Source organism: Pyrus communis, chromosome 13, assembly GCF_041283825.1.
Source record: "Pyrus communis isolate YQ-2024b chromosome 13, ASM4128382v1, whole genome shotgun sequence".
NCBI lineage: Eukaryota > Viridiplantae > Streptophyta > Magnoliopsida > Rosales > Rosaceae > Pyrus > Pyrus communis.
In genome coordinates this window covers 24301578-24327229 of record NC_142577.1, presented here as the reverse complement: position 1 = coordinate 24327229, position 25652 = coordinate 24301578, and the positions used below count along the sequence as shown (strand labels likewise).

Here is a 25652-nt window from a genome sequence, read left to right as displayed (position 1 = left end):
AAATTAACAAGGGAGTGTTGGAGGTTAAAATAGGGGTGTGAATAGAACTTTCCATTGCCTTATAGGACAGTTTCTAGCTAACTTTGTAGGTTTTATTTCTTGAAGCTTCTCTGGGGACAATCTTATTAATTTGGTTGGTCTGGAAGCTCCTGGGTCGATATTGCCTTAAGTAGTAGGATGTTGAAAATGAATCTCAAATTGATGGGAGAATATATCTTGCATGGGCCTATAAGTTTGATTACTCCTCGTATTGTTGATTAGTTTTATGGTGGAACCTCAACTTTCTTCTTAGGATGTGGACAAGACACTGTAGAATTGTTTTAATTTTTTTTTTTTTTTTTTTTTTGTGTGGCAACGGATCCCAAATTATTAGTAAGTATCTAGGTCAATTTCTAATATATAAACAATTTTTTTCGTAATAAATTTTATTTATAGGATTTAAGGCATGCCAAGCACCCATTCATTATATAATTACAATGTCAAAGGATTAAAATAAACATATAGATAGATAATTAGTAAAATAAGTGTTTGACATAACTAGTTCATGTTTAAATTTCAGGCTCAACCCACCTACTTAACAATTTTTAAAGTATATATATCTACAAGAAAGCCTATTAACCATCATGATTTTTTTTTTCTCATTAAGTTGATGAAGCACTATGCATGTTATCATCATGCATAAGCTCAGAACTGAGCTTTCGAAATGGTAGATTTGTACGTAGAAGCCATATGTTTTAGTTCTGTTTAGAAATAAAAACTTATATATAGCCAATTGTGTTTAATTACGTGTCTACACTGGCTATTGAATTTTTAAGGTCGACGGGCTGAGGGCCCACTCCAACAACAGCGATACACTTTAGCACCTGCCCAATCCGTCAGGTGTGAGATTTTATCACAAAAGGCCTCGGTATTAGTTAGAGTGGAGTAATCCTATTTAAATTGATTTCTTCCTTTCCTTCTGGCCATGTATGGAAGAGAATCATCTCCGGATCCACTTTGTGGGGATCATAGGGATCCTCACATCCTAGCCGTTCATCGTACATCATGCAGTCAGTTTTCGTAAGGTACTGTTTGTGTTTAATTTTAAATAAAAAAAAGTCAAATGATTTCTGACCGCACGATGCACGATGAATGGTTAAGATGTGAAGATCTCTAGAATCCCCACAATTTGAATCCGAATAGGATCCAAATCCGGAATAATGAGATTCCAACACCGGCAGTAAATGCGTTTTATTTTCGAAAAGTGATGAGAAATTTAACCTTAGAGTCGGATTTTGAGAATGATGTTAATTAACATCTTGCCATCCATAAATCCCAATTCCCTTGCAATTTGGCGAAATGCTCTCCAACTACAAACTCTGTGCATTATTGGCATCAGATTTGCCCCCACCATTTAATCACATTCTTGAACTTAAATCCACCACTGATCGATACCATGTGAACATATCATGACTGGTGTGGGCATAAATTGAGAAGCAACATCATAAAAATGAGAAGAAAATCCGACATAATAATATAGTTAGCTTTTCAGATGGGCATGATTTAGCACTTTCAGAACAATAAACTAACTGGGACTGGTTCTTCTTTACTTTCTACTTCGCACGTCAACGGAAAATAAAAATACACAATGATCCATAGGAATGCGTCTTCGCTTGTTGACTCCGCAATTACGAAACAATGAAAAGGAGAGATGAGAAAACATAGAATTGTATGCTAGTCAAACTTTAGGAATCGACCCTACTTGTCTGTCACATAGAGAAGTAATTTTTCGGTGTAATTGCAAGATTTAAGGGATGGAATTACACAAATCTGACAGAATAAATTAAAATTTATATCAAATAGTTATATTTTTAATCGCATTCAGATTTTTGTGATAAAATTCAACAAATGTCAGTTTGTGCTATAATTTGTAATTTTGTATTCAACAGTTAAGCTAGACCAATGTCAGTCTCATTACATAGATGTGAGCTCTTGGTTTGACGCTGAAATCTTAAGACAACACAAACACGTGATGTTACTATGCAACTCAAAATATAACATGTGAATAACCACCACAAGGTCGTCCAATTGAAAGAGCCAAATTTCAGGCCCAAATTCCATACGACGCGTCCTAGGTTCGATTCTTGGCATTGGTGAATTATAGGATGGTGGCCAGGAAAGGCTGAAATATCTCTGTAAGTCTTTTCAACTCCCGAAATGATGGACTATCATGAATTTGCCCCCTTTTATCTAACACGTGAAATAGTACATCACGTGACTTTATGTTGCTGTTACCTCCTAGGGAGAGATTTGTAATTTAAAATGTTATAATAATTCTCAATGACTTCTCTGAGACATGATTACGACATCGTTTTATGCTATAATTTTCTTGGCAGACATAATTGCAATAGTAATAGCGAGCACATGGTTACATGGCAAAATTATAGATAAGAAATCCAAAGGAAATTATATGAAGTAAAGGAGAAGAACATAAAGATTTTTGCGATGCGTTACTTTATGTGTATCAAACATGCTTTGATGTTGTTGGTAGACATCAAAACAATCACTAATTACGTTACTTAAATCTGCTAACCACCATTTGCTTCCTTAAAAGGACCATTCTCCACCAAACTAGCTAGATTTATTGGTCGGTTGCTTTATCTCATGGGGTAATTTTTGGGATAATTATGTCTCAGTAACCCTAATACACGCATGGTTTTTTTTTTAACCTTTATCATTTTTTAATTACAAACAATATTATTACTACGAATTCGTCTTAAAGAAAGATGAAATTTTAACCAAGATAAATCAAAGATGAGGATTTGCTGATACGCAATAAGTTGAAGTGAAAAATCATTTCCGCAGCTTTTTATTTTTTGCATTATTGAAAAGTTTTCATCATTGTGAAGCCATTTTCCAGAGTTACTCCTTCCTTCCATATATGGGTCAAAAGTCAAAACGTTTGTGCTGTAGTGCACATAATATGACTTGTATGCCGAAATTATTGAAGACTTATTTTTAGTCATACTCCATGAAACTTTAGTTTCGTCTTACTTTGCTCTCTGAAAATGAAATTTGCAGTACTTGACCCCTTGAAACTCGATTTTCGTCATATTTTCTCACATTCTGTCAAATCCGTTATGAAAATTGTTGAGTTTGTGACGTGGCAATAGTGTGGTCCACTTACATGATGACATGTTTGCCACATCAGCTTAAGAATATATTTAATATTTTGAAAGTGTAAGAAACATTAAAAAAGATTTAGGTTTTTCTCTCTTGTTTCCAAAATGATTTTCACAGCTGTTGCTTTGTGTTGATTATTTTGAGTAACCAACACTCCTTCCCGTACGATTTTTACAGCTGCTTCATAATAATTAGGCCATGTAATTTGTAAAAAATAGCTCCTCCTGTATTTATAGTCCTTCGAAACTTATGATTGGGCTCTTTTCTTGAAATAACCCAGTCAAATAGCCCAGCAGCCCACTTGTACGGTCAATAACTTCATCCTTACCCATCAACTCAACTGGGCTTCATGTGATTGGGCTCTTTTCAAGCTGAGAAGTTTATCTAAAAAATGAGCCCATATAATTAGGCCAAATTCTAGTTGGGCTATCTTAGAATTAGTTTTCTTCTACTAGTCTACGGATGGTGGAAGAAATGTGCCTATGACCTCAATGCACTACATCAAGAATTTCCCGAGAAGAAAACTAAATCTAACTTCGTCAACGCATTACAATACAAGTCAATGCATTTTAGTACAATCTGGTAGGGTGAAATACAATCTAATTAAAACGGCTACCAAACGAGACTTTAAAGTTATAGATAAGACGACATTTTTACGTTTGTGTTACATGTGTTTCATACATTAAATTGGATAATAAACATTACCTTATGTGAGAATATTAGATATCTACTTGGGCCTCCTTATACGATGCCGTCATTGGTTGCGATCAGTTCTCAGATATATCGGTGGCTCTGACTTGCAATCTAAGCCACCAGCTTGTGATTTTTCCAGGAAAGCTCAACAACTGGACGTGGAAGGAATGAAGGGCCCACTCTCAGATTCTGCATGCCACATGGCACCCCAAAAGCCAATCGGACACCACTCTCCTATCCTACAAGATAAGCCCCTTCAATTCTGTACATTAACTCATCTGCGTCTCTCTCCCCAAACACTCCAAACCCCATACAATTTCACAGATCAAATAAGCAACAGAGTTTGGTCGAAGCCTCGAAAAATGGCCTCCGCCTGGGCTTCCTCTTCCGCCATTGCAGCCGTCGCTGTATCGTCGCGGTATTTATTTATTGATTAAATGTGTGCTTACTTACGTACTCTTGCATGGTTTATTGGGTTTTTGGAGTTTTTTGTTCCTTCGCATTGTTAATTAATACAAGCAAGATGTGAATTATGCTGCAGCTCCCAGAAGGGCGGGTCTTCTTTGGCGGCAACTAAGGCTTCTTTCTTTGGTGGGAGGAAGCTGAGAGTGAGAAGCTTCACAGCCGCCACAGGATCATCGTCATCTTTTACAGTACGTGCGGCTGCTGCTGACCCTGATAGGCCTCTGTGGTTTCCAGGAAGCACCCCTCCCCCATGGCTCGATGGAAGGTAGCTCCAAAATATCCCGTTTATGAATGTTCTCTTATCAGGCTATCTAGCAACATGAAATATTTTGGTTACCAGCATCAACATGCGAGTCTAAACCATTAATTAAGTTGATAAATGTCCAACAATGTGGTTCATATTCACATAATTGAACCTAAACCCTTAATTAAGTCGACATTTGTCTGAATATCTTTGGTTCATAGCCGCATCGTTGAATCTTAAGTTATTAATAAAATGTTTGCTTATAGAAAAAGGGGTGTGCTATCCACACACCTCTTTTTACTTTTCACACACTCTTGTTAATTTATGTCCGTTGATCTTCTTCAATTCATCTGATCCGACAGCCGAAAATTAAAAAGGTGTGAAAGAAGTAAAAAAGGGTGTGTGGATATCACACCCCATGAATGGAGCCAATGAAGGCTCACTAGGGGCAGATGCCCCCACTCAAATAATTCGTTTGTTTAGTTGCAGACTACAATTATATAATATACACGGGTTATCTTTGAAGAAAATATATGTATCTAATATCCAACATACATTCATTTTACTTATACTCTATATCAAATATTATATGAGCAATAGTGCTCTTGTTCTATCATTCAAACCGAAAAAACACTCTCCCGCCTATCATGTACTTATATATTTTCTCATCACTTTGCCACTTTCCACTACTATATTGAAATTTTTGTAACATTGGAATTGTGATACATCATCATTTGAAACCATCCTTAATATCATATTGCATATAACCATACTATAATAGGGTTTTCTTAGTTGTTTTTTGTTGCCCCCACTAGAAATTTTTTTTGACTCCGTCCCTGTCACACCCCATAGAAAAATGTTGTCTTACCAGACTAGATTACAATATAAGATGTTTACGTTGCTAGCATAGTAGCATGTGAACCTAAACCGTCACGAAACAACTCTCTATATGGTATTTTACGTTGTCTATCTACCTTACTGATTAAGTGTTATAATAATGCAGCCTCCCAGGAGACTTCGGCTTCGATCCTCTTGGTCTTTGTAAGTCGAACACCAATGCTATTAATCCCTAACCATGATTCTCACATGATCTCTTAATGCTGATGAAATTTGTAACTAATAATGTTTGTTAAAATGTGATTACAGCATCTGACCCAGACAGCCTGAAATGGAACCAGCAAGCAGAGCTTGTACACTGCAGATGGGCAATGCTCGGCGCAGCCGGAATCTTCATCCCCGAATTCTTGACCAAAATCGGCATTCTAAACACCCCCTCATGGTACACAGCCGGAGAGCAAGAGTACTTCACAGACACCACCACTCTCTTCGTCGTTGAGCTTGTTTTGATCGGGTGGGCCGAGGGGAGGAGATGGGCCGACATCCTCAAGCCGGGTTCAGTTAACACGGACCCAATCTTCCCCAACAACAAGCTCACCGGGACAGATGTAGGGTACCCGGGAGGGCTCTGGTTCGATCCACTTGGATGGGGAAGCGGCTCGCCTGAGAAGATCAAGGAGTTGAGGACAAAGGAGATTAAGAATGGAAGGCTAGCTATGTTGGCTGTGATGGGGGCTTGGTTTCAACACATTTACACTGGGACTGGCCCCATTGACAACCTCTTCGCTCACCTCGCTGATCCCGGCCATGCCACCATTTTCGCTGTGAGTGCAATTAGCGCACTTTAAATTGATTTTAACTAATTTGATTGCATGCTTAGTGTTTTCTTAATTAGGGTTAACATATCTAATTGTTTTGGTTGGTTTTTGGCAGTCTTTCTCCCCCAAGTGAGGAACGAAGGAGATTTCTAATTGGGGTTTTCAAGTGCCGGGAGGAGAAGCAGCAAAGTTGTTAACTTGTTATCAATCGGGGAAAAGAGAGACTGAGAAGTATTGTGTTGTTCCAAGGGAAATTTGTAGGACTAAAAACTTGTAATTTGATGTGCTTGTGTACAAAAATCTCTTTGGAACCTTCGTTACAATATGTATGAAATCAACTGGTGACCTACGAACTTATTCCAACTGTATATGCATGGCATGCAACTACGTTAAACTGATGTTCTTATCAAACTAGCTTGGGATTTATACACAGTAAAATCGATCACAAATTTTTAATCAAAATTTATGTTGCAAATAAAATAATAGAGAAAAGCGGTACATGATCACAATTCAATATTTGTTTTTTGTAATCAGTTTTATTTGTGCATATTTAATTTCATCGGAAAGTTCTACCAATTTTATTTGTGCATATTTAATCATCCACTGTTGACCAAAAAAAGTTAAAAAATCATCCACTTTGATACCAAGTTGCGGAAAGGAATCATTTCTGAATTCCTTCCTCCTAATCCACAAAATTAAAAGATCTGTGTTGTTGAAATTTGATCTAACGACTACAAATAGGAACTCACTTTAAAAGTTATAAGAACTTGAACAATTAGATCAAATTTCAATAGCACGAATTCCCTGATTTGATGGATTAGAAGAAAGAGATCAGGAGAAGATCCCTTTCCCAAGTTGCCACCTAACATCCACAAGTAATAGCCGCCAAAATATTTTAATCAGGAAGGTGAGCTCCATACATGTATATGCATACTATATTCAAAGTCTAACTTGTCAATCAATCCCCCCAAGTTGAAAACAGAAACACAACTATTTGTTTTGAAGCATTCAACTTTTATGAAGCTAAGGCTAATGGAACCCAAATTCATGTTAGTTTGGTATGCAAACACAATTCAAATAGATGGTTGGTTTGGTGATAAAACGAGAATGTAGGAGGAGAAAAAATGTCTACGGAAATCATTTCTCGAAGATAAACTGTTTGGACATAAAATCCTGAAACTTCATCACAAACTTGTGGCCACAAGAAAATTCAAGCAACAAATTAAGCAGCAAATACTAAAATTCTAATTAAACTTGAGTAAACTAAATTATGAAATTCTGAGGAACCCAATACAATTTACAAACAAATTACACTTAAAAAGGCTACAAATTTGTCAATAAGCAGACAAATTTAGTCATAAAAATATATTAATTTGAAGGAAAGTCACCTCATTACAGCCTAATGACGAACTCTCACCTCCTCTTCTTCTCTCAAAGTATCATCAACTACTATTATACAGGATTTAATTTTTTGTAATTTTCACAAATCTCTTCTTTGGGAAAAAAAATTGAGAGGAAAGAGAGAATTTCTATAACTTTCTGATAAGAAGCAAAACCGAACCGGCTAAGACGGAGGGTTGGGGCGCTGTACGGAGATCTGAACCGGAAGTGGCCGACTAGTACCCGACCCACCACAGCTGCTACAAAACGTACGACCCGAGCCGGCACAGCTCCGGCACCCGACATCGCCATCGGACCAGCGCGAGCAGAAGCAAGTGACCCGACCCGTTCCGTTGCACCTGGGACACCGCGGGAAGGGGCCGGCCATGGGCTTCTGGTCCATGACCGATTTGACGAAGACCGCGCCCGCCAAGACGCCGAGACCGGTGGCGAGCTGAGTCAGCACGATCGGATCTCCCATTTGTTTGGTGATGCGTCGGATAACGAGGAGGGAGAGAGCAGAGAGAGGGAGGAAAAGAAGCGAAAGGTGTAGAGAGAGAGGAACAAAGATTTTTATTAACTTATGGGGATTTTACTTTTATGCAAAAAATTGAAGAATTTAAAGTGGTGAGGGGAATGAACACGTTGACGCGGTTGGGTTGGGTGGGATTTTTAAGAATCCGCATCCTCGACGGATTCTATACGTAAGGATTCCGATGATATATTAATTATGCATGTTCATCATATATTATGCGGTTATAAATTATTGTAAATATTTTTATTTAAATTTAAATAAAAACAGTATTTGGTAAAAACTGACCACAAAATTTACGATGAACGAACACGATTCACATATTTTCAGAATCCTTACCAAAAAGATCCGGAGAGGATTTTTAAGGAGGTCGGGGGATTTGGAATATTGCGGACGTGTTTGCTTCCTTGTACGCTACTTCTACTTGGAGCCTTGGGGGCATGTACCACTTGATCTTGATTTTCTTGTACATCACATGTTGGAAATTTAGGAGGTGTGATGAAATTGGTTTTTAAATTTTTATGGGTGGTGACAAAAATTATCTGAATAGTGGGTAATCTATGTGAGTGTGGTTAGTATTGTCATATTTTCCTACTCCAAGCATAAATATGACAAACGTTTAATAAAAAAAGACGATATCTTTTGTTACAAGAGGTAGTGATAGATCTAAGATTTGAATTTTGAGGGATTTTTGTGTTAAAATCTAACTTTGTTAGATAAACACTTACCCGTTAGTATCACGGTCTAGTGATATCCACTTCACTTGTAAGTGAGAGGTGTTAGGTTCGATTCTCATCAAAGGCAAATTTGAACTACATTATTGCTAGCCCATTATGAGGCTAAGCCTACCCCCTCTCCCTTACTGTGATAGTATCGTTTATTAAAAAAAAAAACACTTGGGCATCATCAAAGGCATTTTGTCGAACACTTGGGAGCTTGTTGTCGTCAGTGGAACTAAGTTGCACACATGCCAAAAGATATTGATATATGCCGAAACAATTTGATGAGTGATATTAAGAGAATTTGTCAAGTGTTGTCGATGCAACCTGTGAGAAGCATTTCATTAAACACTTGATTGGCACAAAATAAACCATACTAAACATTCAAAAGCTCTTCACAAAACTACCTCAACCATGGGTTGAACCACAATCTCATACCTCATGTTTTAACAGTTACAATGTCATACCTCCACTTACGAATTTGTTGCAATGTCAAACCTCCATCAGTTTTTTGTCAATTTTTCTTTTAAATGCTAACATGACTTGAGATGGGCCTCACTGCCTAGCCCAACTAGATTAAAAAAATTAATTAAATATTAAAATTAAAAACAAAATCATTTATATAGAGATATACTTTTGTAAAACAATCTAGGAACCACATCCTCTTCCCCTTCCGGTCATCCCTTCCCTTCACCACCCAAACCAACATGAACATGACCTGCAAAAAACCCAGATTAACAGTTATAATCTTTCCCAAACCACCACCCAAAAAAATTCAGGAAAACAAAACAAACTAACATTTTACAACCTAACTCTACTTGACCCACCACATGAAAACCATTAAAATCCAGAAAATCTTCAAATAACAAATCAAAGAATATAAATTTAAATTTACAACTCAATTGGATTAGTGTTCATCTTAGATTCAAAATTACTTCTCTTCGTGACGCTGTCGTAGTATGTTTCCAGATCCGGTAGAGTCGGTTGGCGATGATGGTTTTCTCGTCGACGATGCTTGTGGAGGCGGTGACTGAAACTCAGTTCTTTTCTCTATTCCGATTCGAATTCCAGGTTCTTTTGGCTTTAAATTTGTTCAAATGCTTTTTTAGTGAAGGGATGGGGGACGAATGGAAAGGGGATGAAGGGTGAAGATGGATGTTTGAACGCTTTCCCTGCCAAGGGCGAAGCTACAGAGAAGCAAGGAGGGGATGCCGCCCCTCATCTTTCCAGAAATCGCCACTGAAAGTGAAGATTTCAATCTTCTGAAACCGCTAGAATCTGGGTTTGGTTCTAGGTTTGCAGTGCATTGCACTACTACGCTAAACTACAACGTTTTTTTTTTTTTTTTTTTTTTTCAAAATACATAGGCCAAACTATGTCATTTTGGTCCTGGGATTGTTTTGGTTATACAAAGCAACATCGATGAAATGAGGCAGAACCTTTGTTCTGCCATTGGAGAGCACGACAGTCAACAACAACAACAAGGCTGCAAGCCACCGTCGTCCAGCCATCTGAGAAGAACCTTTGTTCTACCATTTGATCTTTGCTTGTTCTTAGAGCCTTTCACTTAAAACATTTTGCTTTCTATGCAACAAACCTGCAAAAACTCTGATGGGTTTTAAGGTTTTTCAATTTCCCGGATTGGTTTTTTATGTTTCTCAAATTTGCTTTTGATTTGTTCTTGTTAGTACCTTGATGGGCTACTTCTAAATTTGTATGTGAGATTAAATCTTTAAATTTTATCATTTTGTGTGTTGAATCTCTAAGTTTTAGAGGGGTTTTAGACTTTAGAATTGTACCAAACATTGTGCTTTCCTACGATTGTTATGGACCATCCAATTTTCAATGGAATTCCTGATTACATGAATAGTTTTAGGTATCCATGATTACATGAAGGGGGAAGGAGGGTAAGGATGGATGTTCGAATGCTTTCCTAGAATCTCGGAGTCAAAATCACGGGAATTCCACGGTTCGATCCGCCATGAGTGGCAGCCAAACAACGTGAAAGCTGAGTGGGTCATGTTCGTGTCACCAAGAGCAATGGAACGGTGGTGGTGATGACGGCGCTCGTCACCAAAGTTCGCTGTAAAGTCATCTGGGAAGCTTGCCTGGAAACGGGCCGGGGTAGACAGAAGGGGAAGGAGGGAAGGTTAGGGGAGATGGGAAGGGTGAAGGTGATGGGTTGGTAGGGTGGGTCCACAATTTCTTATAAAAATATTAAAATGATTTTATTTTTTTATTTTTTTAATTTAGTTGGGCTAGGAAGTGAGCTCCGCCTCAAGTCACATCAATATTTAATAGAAAATTTGACGAAGATCTGACATTACAATAAATTCGTAAGTTGAGGTATAACATTGTAACTTTTAAAACACGAGGTATAAAATTATGATTCAACCCATAATTAAAATGGTTTTGTATAATTTATCCAACAAGATGACGCGGTTGGGTTGGGTGGAATTTTTAAGGAGGTCGGAGGATTTGGAATAATGCGGACGTGTTTGCTTCCTTGTACGCTACTTCTACTCGGAGCCTTGGAGGCATGTACCAATTGATCTTGATTTTCTTATCTTTTTCTTGTACATCACATGTTGGAAATTTAGGGGGTGTTATGGGAAATTGGTTTTGAAATTTTTATGGGTGGTGATAAAAATTATCTGAATAGTGGATAATCTATGTGAGTGTGGTTAGTATTGTCATATTTTCCTAGTCCAAGCATAAATACGACAAACATTTAATAAAAAAAGAGACGATTTCTTTTGTTATAAGAGGTAGTGACAGATTTAGGATTTGAATTTTGAGAGATTTCCATGTTAAAGTTTAAATTTTTTAGATAAATAGTTGCTCTTTAGTATTACGGTGTAATGGTATTCCTCTTCACTTGTAAGTGAGAGGTGTTAAGTTCGATTCTCGTCAAATGCAAATTTGAATTACATTATTGCTAACATATTGTGAGGCTAAACCTACCCCTCTCCATTACTATGATAATACCGTTTGTTAAAAAAAAATAAAAAATAAAAAATAAAAAATAAATAACACTTGGGCATCGTCAAAGGCATTTTGTCGAACACTTGGAGGCTTACTGTGATAATATCGTTTGTTCAAAAAAAACAAAAACAAAAAATAAAAAACACTTGGGCATCGTCAAAGGCATTTTGTCGAACACTTGGTGGCTTATTGTCGTCAGTGGAACCAAGTTGCACTCATGCCTAAAGAAATTCACATATGCCGAAGCAATTTGATAACTGCTATTAAGAGAATTTGTTAAGTGTTGTCAACGCAACCTGTGAAAAGCATTTCATTAAAAACCTGATCAGCACAAAAAAGAACCATACTAAACATTCAAAAGCTCTTCACAAGACCTACACATGTATTTCTCAAACTGCGGGTGGTCTCGGTGACCAGTCTCTATGGTAACAAAATTGTGGTTGTGACATTCTCAAAACTTGGATACTCTAATATTCCTTTTTCAAACTCGATCCTACTTTTCAAGTGATAAATAAACAGACATATTCTTACACTTATCGACGTAGTTCACCACCATAAAAAAGCTCATCTAGGAATTTCCAAAAATAAAAGAAGTCACGTTTAATTTGCTCTTGTGGTTGTCAATTTTAATTTGTTGTATGGTTAGAAGAGTAAACGATGTAGAAAAGAAACACCTTTTACATATTTGTATCATCCACTAATAGGGATGAGAAAAAGCAAACTTCATACATTCTATTGGCTACCACTTTTCATCAGTCTCCATCGTCCCTTCGTCTTCGACATCACTTATTGCCTGAAGCAGTTCCAACTGAGTAGCTGCAGGATCCAACTCCCGACAAGGCGACAACTCTTCTTCCGAAGTAACTCCTGTCTATTTGGATCCAAATGCGATCAAATATTGTCGAAAAGCTAGCCACTTTCACCAAGGGAGTTACAAGTACACCTTGGTCCTCACCGAAGTCTTCAATGGCGTCGACCATATCATATTTGTGTACAATTTCTTCGGTTGTCAGTTCATTCCAGTCGAGAGACCAAATCCTGAACAGTGCCCAGACTTCTCTCTTCCCTCGATGAGAGTAACCTACATAAACCTTGTACACTATCAGTGAGATATTCCAGTTCAATAATACAATGTCATGCGTAAAAAAACTTAAATACGATGACATTGTATTATTGAGTGATATTCTCACTTCATATTTTCCTACTGGAAAATCCGCAGATAGCTTTGAGAGGCCAGAGGAACCCCGTGTCAAGGGGTCCAGTTCACTATTTGTTTTGGGGTTCAGCCGAAGGATCCGGAATGTGAAAGAACCCAAAGAAATCACCTTATGAACATAATACCTAGACATCCCATCATCGCCATCAAATGCCGCCCACACCTAATTATCTCCAAACCACTTCTCTGGTTGATCCGGAATAAATTCTTTTGTTCTGGTCAACCTAGTTTTAAAGGAGGGGGATGCAACATGAGAACTTTCCAGAAGTCCATCCATATCTCCAAACCACTTCTCTGGTCGATCCGGAATAATTTTTTTTTTTTCTGATCAACCAAGTTTTAAAGGAGGGGGATACAACATGAGAACTTTCCAGAAGTCCATCCATATTCCATACTAGTGCTACTCTCGCCCAAACTTGACCAAAAATTCTTTAACTAGATGAAGAAGTTGCATCTTTGTTACACTCCATGCATATTCCTACACAAATGGATTAGTTTGGTTTTGTTAGTTTTATAGTAACCATTCTAAACAACGATGTTATTAGGTTTTGTTTGAGGTCGGAAGTCTAAACCGAACCAAATCGAAGTGCAACTGCATCTTCTGTCACTACATTTTTGGTGCCCTTCTTTTTTAACCAAATATGAAAAAAATTCTTTAAAATTGGGGCCTTTTATAAAAATAACAGAAATGAAAATTTGTCACAAATCTATTAAATGCCGATGTGAGAAAAAATATTGAGGATATGTAGATTAGATAAAGAAAAAAAAATCAACATAAATTTTGATTGAGTTAAATTATGAACAGATTTCAAACAAGAAATTTCAGCTTAAAAATCTTGATCCTGGGGTTTAGTAAATCTACTCATTAGTATATGAAAAGATTCATTTAAGTAAAAAAATCAAATTGAGATATGAGACTATGAGTAATTACCTTGTTGTACGAGTTGTGAAGAATTTCAACCACAAAGCGCTATCTTGGGCAGACCTTTTGTCTCTAGTTTTTCATCCCTAAAACTAGACCATTTCTTAGAAAAGTTTTCACAACTAAGTCGTTAAATACTAATTTTGACGCTCGTATCGAGGCATGAAGATAAGAACACATCAACATAAACATCACCAAAAAATCTCAATTTGAGATACGTTACCAAAAGTGGGGATATCGAGGACATTTCTGCGAAATTTTAGGCATGCTCACAACTTAGACAATATGTTAAAAATATTTCCTAGCCCAACGTTTAATTATATAAGGTATTGATTTTGACTATTTCTAAAAAAGTTCTCACATCCAAGCTGTTAAATATTGATTTTGACGGTCTTATTGAGGAATGGAGATAAGATTATATCAACATAAATATCGACAAAAAATCTCAGTTGCGATATGTTACCAAAAGTGGGGATATCAAGAAAACTTCAGCGAAATTTCAGGCATGCTTACAACTTGGACAATAGCACAAGAATGTTAAACTATTTCCTAGCCCAACATTTACTTATGTAAAACGTTATAGGTATCTAGTTATAGTGCGTAGAGTGTCATACTAACCCGAGTAATTTAAGGCGTGCTTAAGCAACCTCACACGTATAAGATTATGGTGACTAAATGAGAACTCCTTTGCTAACCTTCATCGTACATGAATCACTTTGTTACAGTTTTTAGTTATAAGTTTAAACTAACAAGCTTGGCAATGTCAAAGCTCAGTGTAAATCTTTGTGAACATTTGCTCCAATCAATACTCCTTTACTAACCTTCATCGTACATGAATCACTTTATTACAGTTTTTAGTTATAAGTTTAAACTAACAAGCTTGGCAATATCAAAGCTCAGCGTAAATCTTTGTGAACATTTGCTCCAATCAATGTTTCCATGATGTGGGACATCTTTCTATTTTGTGATAGGCGCAGATATTCTATCATTATTAACATACAAATAGCGCATTCTCTCAACATGTTGATATGGCCGAGTTGGTCTAAGGCGCCAGATTAAGGTTCTGGTCCGAAAGGGCGTGGGTTCAAATCCCACTGTCAACATCCTCTTTTTTCTTAGTTTTATATGTTTTATATATTTTAATATTTTTTCTATTTTTATGGGGTAAAGTTAGTTTGATGAATTTTAATTCGCACCTAGAACAAAGACTATTGAGCATAAAAAACAGTTAACATCCATTAGCTTCAAAATTTCTTAAAACATTATACAAATTTTTCTTTAGCCTCAGAACAACCTACAAAATCGAGTTGTGACAAAACTATAACCTTGCGCTGCAAGAGCATCAACTATGAATTTTTACAAAAAATAACAACCCCAATTAAATAAAACTCCCAATAATACACGTTCGATTCAATTCCACAATCAAATAACAGTCTTTTTTCTATCCAATGCTACTTGCATTGCTCCATTGGATGATCAATGATGCTTGCATTCGTACTTATTTTCTCTTGTTTCTGCTTAACTTCTAATGAGCCACGCATTCATCGGTGCAACCCCCGGTTGTAGTTATATAGGTCTCCCACATCGTTGCGTAGCACCATCTCTTACAATTCTCCATCGCCAAAAATTCATTTCCGTTGAAACAAAAAAATCAATGACAAAGAATATAAGAAACTCAGAATACTTGTCTGATGTTGATGTTGATTCTTGAAGTTTGGATGTACTCTAAAACACAAACATCCTCCTCGTCGGAGAACTGCTTCTCAAGAGGCACAATTTCAGCATTTTCTCCCTCAGTGAATATCCGAGGCACGCCTGCAACACAAGAAAGCCAAGGCGTTGTCTTATAAGGCTGTAAATACAATACTCTACGAAATCACAACCACAGTTAAGTGTTGTGGTAAATGGGAAGCCGCACTGTTTATCACAAGAAAGCACACGAAAGTAAAAGATAGGTGAAGATTCGCATTTACCATGAAAGCATTCCCTTGCTTCCCCGGCCATAAGTACAACATCACCGCTTCGAAGGAACATTGCTATTGGAGGATCCTCCCTAAGCTTTCCACCCAAAAGGAAAATTGCTTTGCAGCCTAAACTGAGGAAAGTGAAAGACATTTCAGCTCCTAAGGAGATGCATATTACTAAATCTATTTCCTTTTTTCTTGATGAACAACCAGGATCGAAAACCAAAAATGAAATGGCATGGAAGGATACCTCATGCTTACAATAGGCTTACTCCAATCAGCTTCCATGTCATCAAGGTGGCCCCCAAGCATATCGCCTAGACAAAAAACCAGAAGACAGAACATATGTAAATTCTAGCTTGTTCTTTCTTTCCAACCAAAAAAGAAACAGCATTCAAATCGTTGGTGAGGAACTCTTTCGTAGCAATACCTGGGCCAAAGTAGTTGACTATTGCACCTTCAGGCTGGAACTCTTCACCCGGAGGCATTGCAGGTTTTGCCAGTCTTTTAGCCAGTTGACAAAGTGTATCAGGGATTTTGTTATGTGGAAGAGAGACGTCATAGTTTCGCTACACCATGAACATATTTTTGGTTCGATATGTATTGTGAGGAAACTCGAATGCATCAAACAAAGTCTCAAATTGAACTGATTTACCAATAGATATCAGAAACTATTCATTGCTTACAAGGGTAACAACTATTTTTAGCTTGAAAAGTACAGTTTCCGTTTATTCTCGCCTAAATCGTGTGGCATCCAAGTGGCATGCAACTTTTGTTTACTAAAAATGCATGATAGGCTTTCTAGATTGAAAAGAAAAATTGGACCAACACCTACCTTGGACCATTCAAATTGCAGGCCAAGGGTGCTCCAACGCAGTTTCCGTAATAAAACTGAAGCCGAGACCAATTTTCCTGAGTTTCCCTTTGACGACACTTCATGTTCCTCAAAGAACGTCCACCTGTCAGCATCCCCATTGCTGACAGCAGAACTACATTCAGAATTTGAACTCCCTTGTGCAACCAAAACTTTCCTCTCCTTCGCCGCAGAAAATAAATCACTAATAGGCCCGTAAAATGCATTGTGATTAGTTCTGTTAGGAGGCTGCGGGAAGCTGGTTAAACTCTCCTTTATCCATTGGCATTGTTCTTCTACGCTCAGTGCTCCAGGAATGAAATAAAATCCTGTAATGTTTCCAAAAGGAGATACCAAGTCAAATCCGTATAACTAATTTTCTTTTGTTCAAGCGGTATCCTAATTATATATAATCTAAACTACTAGAATGGGGATTCGATCTTCGGTGTGACGTGGGGTGAGCACACTGCTTTAGTCAACTTGGCTACGACAGGTCTATAAACTGAAATTAGTCAATTCAAATCCCTATAGTACTAGTTACTAACGAACCGCGTATGAATTCAAATCCCTAATATACATTAGCATTCATCCAATGCAGGAGAAAAAAAAAATGAATGTATCAAAAGCATATGATGAAATTATGAATGCATTGAAAGAGAATAGGTTGTTGCCTGGGCGATTTTCTATGGAGAAGACGGGGCCATCGAAACCGCATTGAACCGGAACGATTCCCGGCGGAAGCACAGCCTTCTGATTGCAGGATTCTAGAATTGACTTGAAATCCAAGACCTCAGATAAATCCACCGGTTTGGGTTTCCTTTTCCTGACAGAAAATGAAATTAAACGTTTAATTATACGAAATTGGAATCGGAATCGTCAAATTACATGTTCGGGAATCGAATTACTTTTTGGAGGATTTGTAAGTGTCTTCGTAATACAGCTTGTACTTCTTCTCCGCTCGTCTGAAAGCGGTTCGCTCCAAATCATCCGGGACCGTACCGGATTCGGATCCGTACATTTCGGCGAGTCGCCTCGGGCGGCGGTGAGTTAACTCGGAGCCGGGAAACAGAGTGAGCAAGGTAGTCGGAGTGGGGGGTTTCACTAGGGTTTTATCGCGCGGTTTCAGCCCTTCTGGGGTTCGCGTCGCCGCAGTGGTTTTCCTTCTGCCCTTTTTGCCCTTTCGCGGCGGTAATTTCTTATAGCCCTCCACATTCCACCGAAAAGACTTTTAAGCCCTTACTGAGGACTCCTCACTAACGCCAATTTCAAAGGATAATTTCGTCTTTCTGAATTTCAAAGAATCTTCTTTGATTATCTTCTGGGACAGAGAAAGGAAAACAAAAGAAAACACGAAACAATCTTCTCGGAATCGAAAAAGGACCAGAAATGGCGTGCAGGACTGCGCTACGATCCGCTCTGCTAATAGAAGCGTGGCGACCCGTTCATCTCGCTCAGAGCTCCGCCTCCGCCTCGTTCAAGACCCGCGGGTTCTCCTCCCCCAGGCTGACCCGCCACTTCAGGACCCGGGACGTCCACTTCGCGCGACGGACTCACCTCAACCGCGCCCACAACGAAAATTCGTCGGATTTGCCGGAGGACGACCAGGGCCCGCCGCAAGAGGCCATCTTGAAAGCAATTTCAGGTTTCGTCCTCCTCCCAGTCTCAGAAATTTATTTATTTTAATTTTAATTTTTGGTATTTATGAATTTCTTTAACTCGTTTTTGGTGTTGGAGTTGGATATAGAGGTTTCGAAGACAGAAGGGAGAGTTGGGCAGACGACGAATGTGGTTATCGGAGGCACAGTGGCGGATGATTCTACGAATGAATGGGTCGACTTAGATCAGAAGGTATTGATAAACCCATTTCTTTGCTTTTGATTAATTTTGATTCAACAGCTGACTTTTAACGTTTAGGAGTAAGTTTGTAATATTTTCGACGTGGTTGTGTATATAAAATGGTGTGACTTTGTGTTATTGAAGGTAAATTCGTATCCAACTGTTAGAGGGTTCACAGCAATTGGAACTGGAGGGGATGATTTTGTTCAAGCTATGGTTGTTGCTGTCGAATCCGTAATTCAACAACCTGTCCCCGAGGTATACATACTTACGTGCAATCACAATATATGTATATATTAACCCTTGTTGTGACTGCCCATCATTTGCAGTTACTTGATAGATATATTTATGAATTGGTCTAATGCGTGTATTTGCAAGCATTATGGGTACCTTGCTGAAATCAAACCATTTGTGGACATACAAGTACACTTGTGTAGTTCTGTAGGCTGTTGTTTTCTTTCGGGTCAAATTGTTGCACATAGTATTTCATTGAGTGTATCAATGTTCATGAAGTTTTTTTTTTTTATGCAAGTGATGTTGGGGGAAGGGGGAAGCCAACCTAGGACCTTGGGTGCATGGGTAAATGATTTTGACCACTTCAGCTACAAGCCCCGTGCTTTATTACTTGTGTATTGAGTAGTTCAATTGGAGATGAATATAATAGGAAACTAGTAGCTAATTTCTGAGTTGATTTCTCGAGTATGTAAATTTATGGACTGAAACAAGTGAATTATGATAGCCAAAGAGGTGCTTGTTGTCTTAAATAATGTGAGGACATATTATTGCAATGTCAAGTATATGCTAAACTATAAGCAGAGATGTGGTGCATTGGAGTTGTTTCTTAGACTTATGTGTATGTCCTTGAAATTACGATCGGTAGGCTTAAGGTAATTTTATTATTTATTAGGATCAAGAGGAGACCTTATAGCGATGTATTCTATCATGCCCCTCCTGCCCTCTATTTTTGTACAGAACATTATGATTCCAACCAAAGTAAGTGTCACTGTAGTTTGGGGACAAGAATTTTAAGATGTACTGATAGACAGCCTGAGGAATTTTGAGATGTACTGATGGACAGTTTTATGAGAAATAAGGAGCAGCTTTGACCAGTGATCATGATGGAAAACTAATTATGGTTTATGCAGTTGCCACTGAGAAACATCTTATTGGAAGTTCAAAGCTCCTGAAAAGGAGTGAGAAAGTGATAAGAGGCTAAGAGTATGAAATGTGCCAGAAAAGATGTGGTTTGAATTTGAAAATGCGGTGCAAAGAGTTGGGCAGGCTGCATATGTCATAAAAGAAACTAATCAACTTCTCTTTTGAGTGTGGTAGGTACTTTGCCAATCATCGATTAAAAGAGGTTCTGTTGGCTAGAAAAAATGCGGTATACGTCTTGCCCTTAATGCTCATAACTGAAACTGGCTCTTGATGTGAACTTGTTGAGGGTAACATGGAACCAACCATAGGGAAATTGACTAATAGTTGAATTTGACCATAGTTTAGTGTTCTCGCTGATTTAAGATGGCTCAGAAACAGGCATAGCTAATAGATCTGCTGACTCTGCTCCCTCTAGGCTATAGCCAAATGCTTATCCATTGGGATGCATTTTGAAGTATAGATCGTTGAGTGGAATACGAACCTGACAAATTAAGATCAATGGGTGCCAAATTATTATTATTTTTCCAAACGCCCCAATGAACGGATTTTTCACCAATAAGATAATTGTGAATGGAAGGATCATAATACTTAAAGAACTGGGAGTTTTTGTCTTCTTGGCTTGGCCACGATTGCTGTAGTAATCATGACTTGACATTTGTTTTAATTTAAACCTAGTATAAGGTGAAAAGTGAAATTCATTTACTCCAAAAGGCTTATGTGGTAGGTGGTAGGATGGTGCAACATATAACAGCAATCCTTGTGCTACAATCCATTTTTGTTGCCCCTTTTGAATTAAGATGAAAATTTGAGTGTTGATATGTTTGCTGACGTCTGATCTATCAAGTGCACGAGTTCAATTCACTCATAAATAATGAATGCAAAAGTTTAACGGAGCTTGTTATATGCTGTTTTTTATGGCAGGGTCATGTGAGGCAGAAGGTGTCATCAAGGGGAAAATATGTATCTGTAAACATTGGACCTGTTCAAGTAATTTCAAGTGAACAGGTTTTCCCCTCCCTCCCCTGCACTCTCGCCATGAATTTGCTAACGTTATTCCTCTATATCCATTATGCAGACAATCTTCAGGCAGTAAATGGATAACGATTATAATTTGATGACGTGGAATTGTATTGTGATTTCCAGGTCCAAGCTGTATACAACGCCATGAGAAGAGATGATCGGATGAAATACTTTTTGTAGTGGAATACTCCATTTTTATCGTGCATCTGTACAGAGTGCCAATTTCTAGTGGCCTCCCCAGTGCCCTTCTCAGGTTTGGTTCAGATTTGGGCTAATTCATAATACTATCGAGCTGAGCAGTCGTTCAAAATCGATCCATCTACTCGCTCGGGATGTATTTAGGTATAATTCAGAAAGTAGGCATTCATCAATCTGTATTACTGAACTATATGTTACTGATTATATGGAAGGCCAGATTATTAGCAGTTTCCTACTATTTTTTTCTTTAATGTCGGTTTTAGAAGTATACGAAACGAGTCGATTTTAGTCGTAATTTGTTTGAGGTCACGAAATATTTTCATCATATTTGAGTAATGCAAACCAATTATTCGTAAAGCAATAATGTGTTTGGTTGGAGAGGAGATGCTCCCGACATATCAGTTAGCAAAATTCCACTCATGTACTGCAGACACATGCAGCGTTTTGCTTCCAAGCTTTGGCCCAAAGGAGCAACCAAATCGCTGCCATGCGGCGTCTTGTACACAATTTGACCTTTTGCACTCAACCAATGTTGGAAGGGGCTAACGCTAAAGTGATCGAAACTACAAAAAGTGACATTCAAACTCGAGTGTAGAGAAAAGAACACAATGCTTTAAAATAAAGGGATGTGATACCCACACATCATTTTACTTTTCACACACTTTTTTAATTTTTTGGGCTTCAGATAGAATGAATTGAAAAAGATCAACGAACAAAAATTATCAAGAGATGTGTGAGAAGTAAAATAAGATGTGTGGATAGTCATCCCAAAATAAATTAACGCATGATTTTACGAGCCCCTATCAATTTTAGAAAGATCCACGCCCGCCTCAACGACTCGCCATCTCTCCCAATAATTTAATTAATCTTTGATGACCTAATAGTTGGTACCTTTGTTAATTTACTGCTACTTGTTGCCATTTCGTCGTCTCCAACTTTTTGATATCCTTTATTTTTTGGAACTTAGATCGATGCATGCAGTCACGCAGGCATTTCGGTGGAAAAAAAATATATAAACTCAAGGGTGACACATGTTTAAAATTCAAAACTTGAACCGTACCTACTTTGTTAATTTTTTGGTTTGACTCAACCAAGCATTATGTTACCCATTTACAAGTAAATTTGATAATCATTGCTTACTTGAAACGGAGAAGTAATAAATCTGAAAAGTTAGGAATAATAATGAAATGGTACATGGTCACCTATTTCATCAATGTAATTTTTGGTTTTTCAAGTATTAGATTATAGATTAATGTAATGTGAAACTCGAATACTTTTTTATTTTGCATGTGGCAGTAAACGAAAAAAGTAATGAATTTGGGAAGTTAAGAAAAAGAGAGAAGAAAATGGAACAAGATCACTTAATTCACGTAGTCAATGTAATTTATGATTTTTCAAATATTAAATTACGAATTGTAATGTGATCATGTGTATGTCAGTAAAATTTGAGAAAGTCAGGAACCTGAATAATTTAAATACATATTCCATGTAAACCTATCAAAAACCTCTAGAAATCAAGATTGTACTTAAGGGTTAATTAACCTTAATAATTATTGTTAGCTGAGCTAATCAAGGTGAATATATAATTGAATAAACTATGATTGATATCCTACCTAAATGCTGTGTGTGGGTATTGCTTTCATCACTTGCTGGCATTGCTCTCTTTGTCTTGAAGATATATGGTTTTATTTTAATCTTTCAATTTGATCCCCCACCCTGCACCATATAATCTTCATACAGCAAAAGACTAGTCTCAAGTCTTCACGACCACCTTTCTGGTTCGACATTTCTGTTTCCTCTCCCAATTTTCTATGTTCTCCTGCTTCTGAAGGAGTGAGAAGCAACATGGGAAGAAACAAACAAGAAAAAGATACCATGAATGGCAAACTCAAGGTACATATATACGTGTGTGTCTGTATTTCCGTAAACTTTTCTCTGTAACTGTATTATTACTTCAAAGCTGCTCCAAATTGGCATAAGGAAGTGATTTACGTTCATTCATTCTCTCCGTCTGCACAGCCCGTTAATTTCAGTGACTTGGTTCTCTTTGGTTATTCAATCCAAAGGCCAGAGATAAATAGGGGTGTGCATGAAGAGAAAACGAGTGTTTGAAAATCACTTTCCGTTGACATATCTTGTCATAGTGAAGTTGGCTAGAGCATTATGCTCTCCCTCTTCACTCAAGTTCAAATTGTTTTCCCCGTAGTTGAGATGATTAGAATAAGAAAAAATTTTGTTGCTAAATGTGAGCTGTAAATTTCCAATTCTCTGCTCTTTAGGATATAGTAAAAGCTGAACTCCAAGGACTGGCTTCAGGTTCTTCACCAAACTCACCAACTGAAGATGGAAGACCAAGCAGCATGATAGTTAAGGTCGGTGAATTTTGTCCCATACTTTTTTCCTTTTTCCTTTTTTTAAGCGTGGCGGTCATGTCATCATCTGGTATTACTACTAATTTATGTGTTAACTGAGTTCCGCCATACTTGTTTGAATCACAGAAAGCAAACACCATGTTTCCTGCTCACTTGATAGCAGAAGCCATATCCTCACTCAGAGGCCTTGATCTGAGATGGTCAGGTCCCATCACACTAAGTGAGATGCTCTATGTTCAGCAATACATCTTCACAAAGTACCCAGAATACTGCAATGGATTAGCAGAAGATGTCGAAAAACTAGACATCGATAATCTATCGACCAACGAAGAATCCTCAGGAACTCCACCCCATGACAATAAGCTCAAGTCACCCAAGAGTGTGACACCAAAAGAGTTGTCCCCATTCAGCAGCACTCACTCAAACCTGGACAGGACGCAGATGGAACCCTCAAGACTTCTCGACATCCTCGTTCCAAGGTAACTTTGTATCCATTCCTGAGGTCCAAGCAAGGAATTGAAGCAATGTGGGTTGCAAGGGGATGGCTATTTAGTCATTTTCATATCAAATTACAAAGATGCGATGGTGATGATTGGTGAGAGCTACCCTTTCTTCAGAGGAAATTACTATATGACCATTGTGGGAGAGAAGACTGATCAGTCTGATCCCATAAGAGCAACTCCACCGTAGGTGGATGCTCGGGGGACAGGCCAGAGAAAAGGGGGCTGAGGCCCTGTGAACCGGCTCCAGCGTGAAGGAGCCCGAGTGGAGGTGGAGGCCCGAGCTTCGGGCCCGTGAAGAATTGCCAACCCGAGGTTCTGAGTGGATGTGACGTCAGCCTGGCGTCAGGCCTTTTTTTATTTTTTTTTCTGTCAGGTGCGTGCACCCCACTCGCGCGTGGGGGCGCGCCACCGACACAATTTCAGAAAAATCAATAACTTTTTCAGATTCAAAAGTTACCATTGGGAAGCCACGTGGCTTCCCACGGTCCGTTCGATCTCAACGGCTCTTTAACTTGGACCATTCGATCTCAACGGAAAAAAAAATAAAAAAAAGTCTTATTTAATATCCACCGTTCGATCTAAGATCAACGGTCGATATTAATATACTTTATAAATAAATAAATAAATAAAATAAAAAATAGTTTTAAAATTAAGAAAAGTTACCGTTGTGACACGTGGCACAATTTGGAGTGTTGGAATTCAAATTTTTTTATATCCAACGGTAGATATTAATTAGTTGAATAAAAATTAAAAAAAAATTGTAAAAAATTCGAAAAAAAAAATCTGAATTTAAAAAAAAAATGTTTTTACTTTTCTATAAATACCTTATCATTTCGGATTTTATGACAAGTGGTGCAATGAGAACGATTAAAAATCTTATCCGAAATTACAAATAAAATTATTTTGTATTATTTAATAATACTTCGGATAATGACACGTGACGCAACGAGAACGATTAAAAATCTTATCCGAAATTACAATTAAAATTATTTTGTATTATTTTATAAATAAATAAAATACTAATATTTTATTGCCTATTGTCAGTGCTATTGAAGTGTAACGGTGGAGATGCAAAAGGCGATTACTGTTCATTAAGGGCAGTTACCGTTCACCAGGTAGATTGAATAGTGAATAGCCTGGAGGGAGGGCTCCAACGCTGGAGTTGCTCTAAGAGACTTTGCAAGTACCAAAGAATCTAGGGCTATTTCAGCACCAGAAACTTGGTTGGATTTGAGGATAAAAGGGTCACAACTTAGCAGTACTTTAGGAAAAAGTGCAAGTATAGTCCCAAAGGACTGTTTTCCTATCCTGCCACTGTCAATGAGACTAAATACTCCATAGATTGGATCTCGAAGGCACATAGGAACTCATGGCATGTCCTGCTTGACGCAACCGGCTTGGTTGTGGGGGAGGACCAGTTAGCGCTTGCGCTGTACCGGCCGGATTTTCTGCTATGCACCCTCAATAATACACACACCTAGCCATCCAGCATCACTTGCCTCTTGGTCAGGAGAAAAACATTTGACACTATGACTAATCCAGCCTAGGGTTTCATCATGGTATTGCTTTTATTAACAATAAACATGTGTAATTTTTATTTCTTTCTTATTCCTGTGAACTCTAATTTCATGGACCTAATTGTACGTGTTCCTGTTATAAATAGAGCATATATTAAGTCTTTCTTTTTCTTTTTCCTACTCCTATTTTTCAAAACCTAATAGTCTTGACATGTTTTAATTTCTTCATTAAGAAGGAAAGAATTTGTTGGGTAGAGC

The 25652-nt window shown here is 37.9% G+C and overlaps 4 protein-coding genes, 1 non-coding gene and 1 pseudogene across 7 annotated transcripts; 4 read left to right on the top strand and 2 right to left on the bottom strand.

Moving 5' to 3' along the window:
* The first annotated feature begins 3823 nt into the window (after nucleotides 1-3823).
* On the top strand, nucleotides 3824-6576 carry LOC137736624 (chlorophyll a-b binding protein, chloroplastic). Its single transcript, XM_068475862.2, has 5 exons — nucleotides 3824-4273; nucleotides 4397-4585; nucleotides 5568-5605; nucleotides 5711-6225; nucleotides 6335-6576. Exons 1-5 carry the CDS (start codon nucleotides 4023-4025, stop codon nucleotides 6350-6352), a joined length of 1011 nt encoding a protein of 336 aa, XP_068331963.2. The 5' UTR covers nucleotides 3824-4022; the 3' UTR covers nucleotides 6353-6576.
* An 885-nt stretch (nucleotides 6577-7461) lies between these two features.
* LOC137736626 (uncharacterized) lies at nucleotides 7462-8205 on the bottom strand. The gene has a single exon (XM_068475863.2). It carries the CDS (start codon nucleotides 8078-8080, stop codon nucleotides 7784-7786), a length of 297 nt encoding a protein of 98 aa, XP_068331964.1. The 5' UTR covers nucleotides 8081-8205; the 3' UTR covers nucleotides 7462-7783.
* Nucleotides 8206-14995: 6790 nt separating this feature from the next.
* On the top strand, nucleotides 14996-15076 carry TRNAL-AAG (transfer RNA leucine (anticodon AAG)). Its single transcript has one exon. It is a non-coding gene; the product is annotated as a tRNA-Leu (tRNA).
* Nucleotides 15077-15184: 108 nt separating this feature from the next.
* LOC137737980 (oxidoreductase, 2OG-Fe(II) oxygenase family protein) lies at nucleotides 15185-17975 on the bottom strand. The gene is made up of 7 exons (XM_068477574.2): nucleotides 17696-17975; nucleotides 17462-17613; nucleotides 16773-17119; nucleotides 16368-16506; nucleotides 16188-16254; nucleotides 15947-16068; nucleotides 15185-15788 (listed from the first exon to the last, which is right to left on the bottom strand). The coding sequence occupies exons 1-7, from the start codon at nucleotides 17806-17808 to the stop codon at nucleotides 15649-15651; spliced, it is 1080 nt and encodes a 359-aa protein (XP_068333675.1). The 5' UTR covers nucleotides 17809-17975; the 3' UTR covers nucleotides 15185-15648.
* A 138-nt stretch (nucleotides 17976-18113) lies between these two features.
* LOC137737597 (uncharacterized) lies at nucleotides 18114-21229 on the top strand. 3 transcript variants are annotated; one of them, XM_088683083.1, is made up of 5 exons: nucleotides 18114-18432; nucleotides 18535-18638; nucleotides 18771-18884; nucleotides 19959-20010; nucleotides 20706-20789. In XM_088683083.1, exons 1-4 carry the CDS (start codon nucleotides 18177-18179, stop codon nucleotides 19998-20000), a joined length of 516 nt encoding a protein of 171 aa, XP_088539209.1. In that variant the 5' UTR covers nucleotides 18114-18176; the 3' UTR covers nucleotides 20001-20010; nucleotides 20706-20789. The 3 variants fall into 3 exon arrangements, with proteins under 3 accessions (XP_088539209.1, XP_088539208.1, XP_068333230.1); XM_068477129.2 differs by lacking the exon at nucleotides 19959-20010 and adding an exon at nucleotides 20928-21229 and having other exon boundaries at nucleotides 18116-18432; XM_088683082.1 differs by lacking the exons at nucleotides 19959-20010; nucleotides 20706-20789 and adding an exon at nucleotides 20928-21229.
* Nucleotides 21230-22847: 1618 nt separating this feature from the next.
* LOC137736256 (uncharacterized) lies at nucleotides 22848-25424 on the top strand (annotated as a pseudogene).
* The last annotated feature ends 228 nt before the right edge of the window (nucleotides 25425-25652 follow it).

Bases quoted from the DNA above. Each gene is read 5' to 3' on its own strand.
- LOC137737980 (XM_068477574.2), bottom strand. From the start codon at position 17,808: ATGTACGGATCCGAATCCGGTACGGTCCCGGATGATTTGGAGCGAACC. The intron at 16,255-16,367 runs GTATTGCTACGA...TTTTTTGTCTAG, and splicing joins AGTCAACTACTTTGGCCCAG to GCGATATGCTTGGGGGCCAC. The intron at 16,069-16,187 runs GTATCCTTCCAT...CACTTTCCTCAG, and splicing joins AAGCCTATTGTAAGCATGAG to TTTAGGCTGCAAAGCAATTT.
- LOC137736624 (XM_068475862.2), top strand. From the start codon at position 4,023: ATGAAGGGCCCACTCTCAGATTCTGCATGCCACATGGCACCCCAAAAG. The intron at 4,274-4,396 runs GTATTTATTTAT...ATTATGCTGCAG, and splicing joins GCCGTCGCTGTATCGTCGCG to CTCCCAGAAGGGCGGGTCTT. The intron at 4,586-5,567 runs GTAGCTCCAAAA...ATAATAATGCAG, and splicing joins CCCCCATGGCTCGATGGAAG to CCTCCCAGGAGACTTCGGCT.
- LOC137737597 (XM_068477129.2), top strand. From the start codon at position 18,177: ATGGCGTGCAGGACTGCGCTACGATCCGCTCTGCTAATAGAAGCGTGG. The intron at 18,433-18,534 runs GTTTCGTCCTCC...AGTTGGATATAG, and splicing joins CATCTTGAAAGCAATTTCAG to AGGTTTCGAAGACAGAAGGG. The intron at 20,790-20,927 runs GTTTTCCCCTCC...TGTGATTTCCAG, and splicing joins AAGTAATTTCAAGTGAACAG to GTCCAAGCTGTATACAACGC.
- LOC137736626 (XM_068475863.2), bottom strand. From the start codon at position 8,080: ATGGGAGATCCGATCGTGCTGACTCAGCTCGCCACCGGTCTCGGCGTC.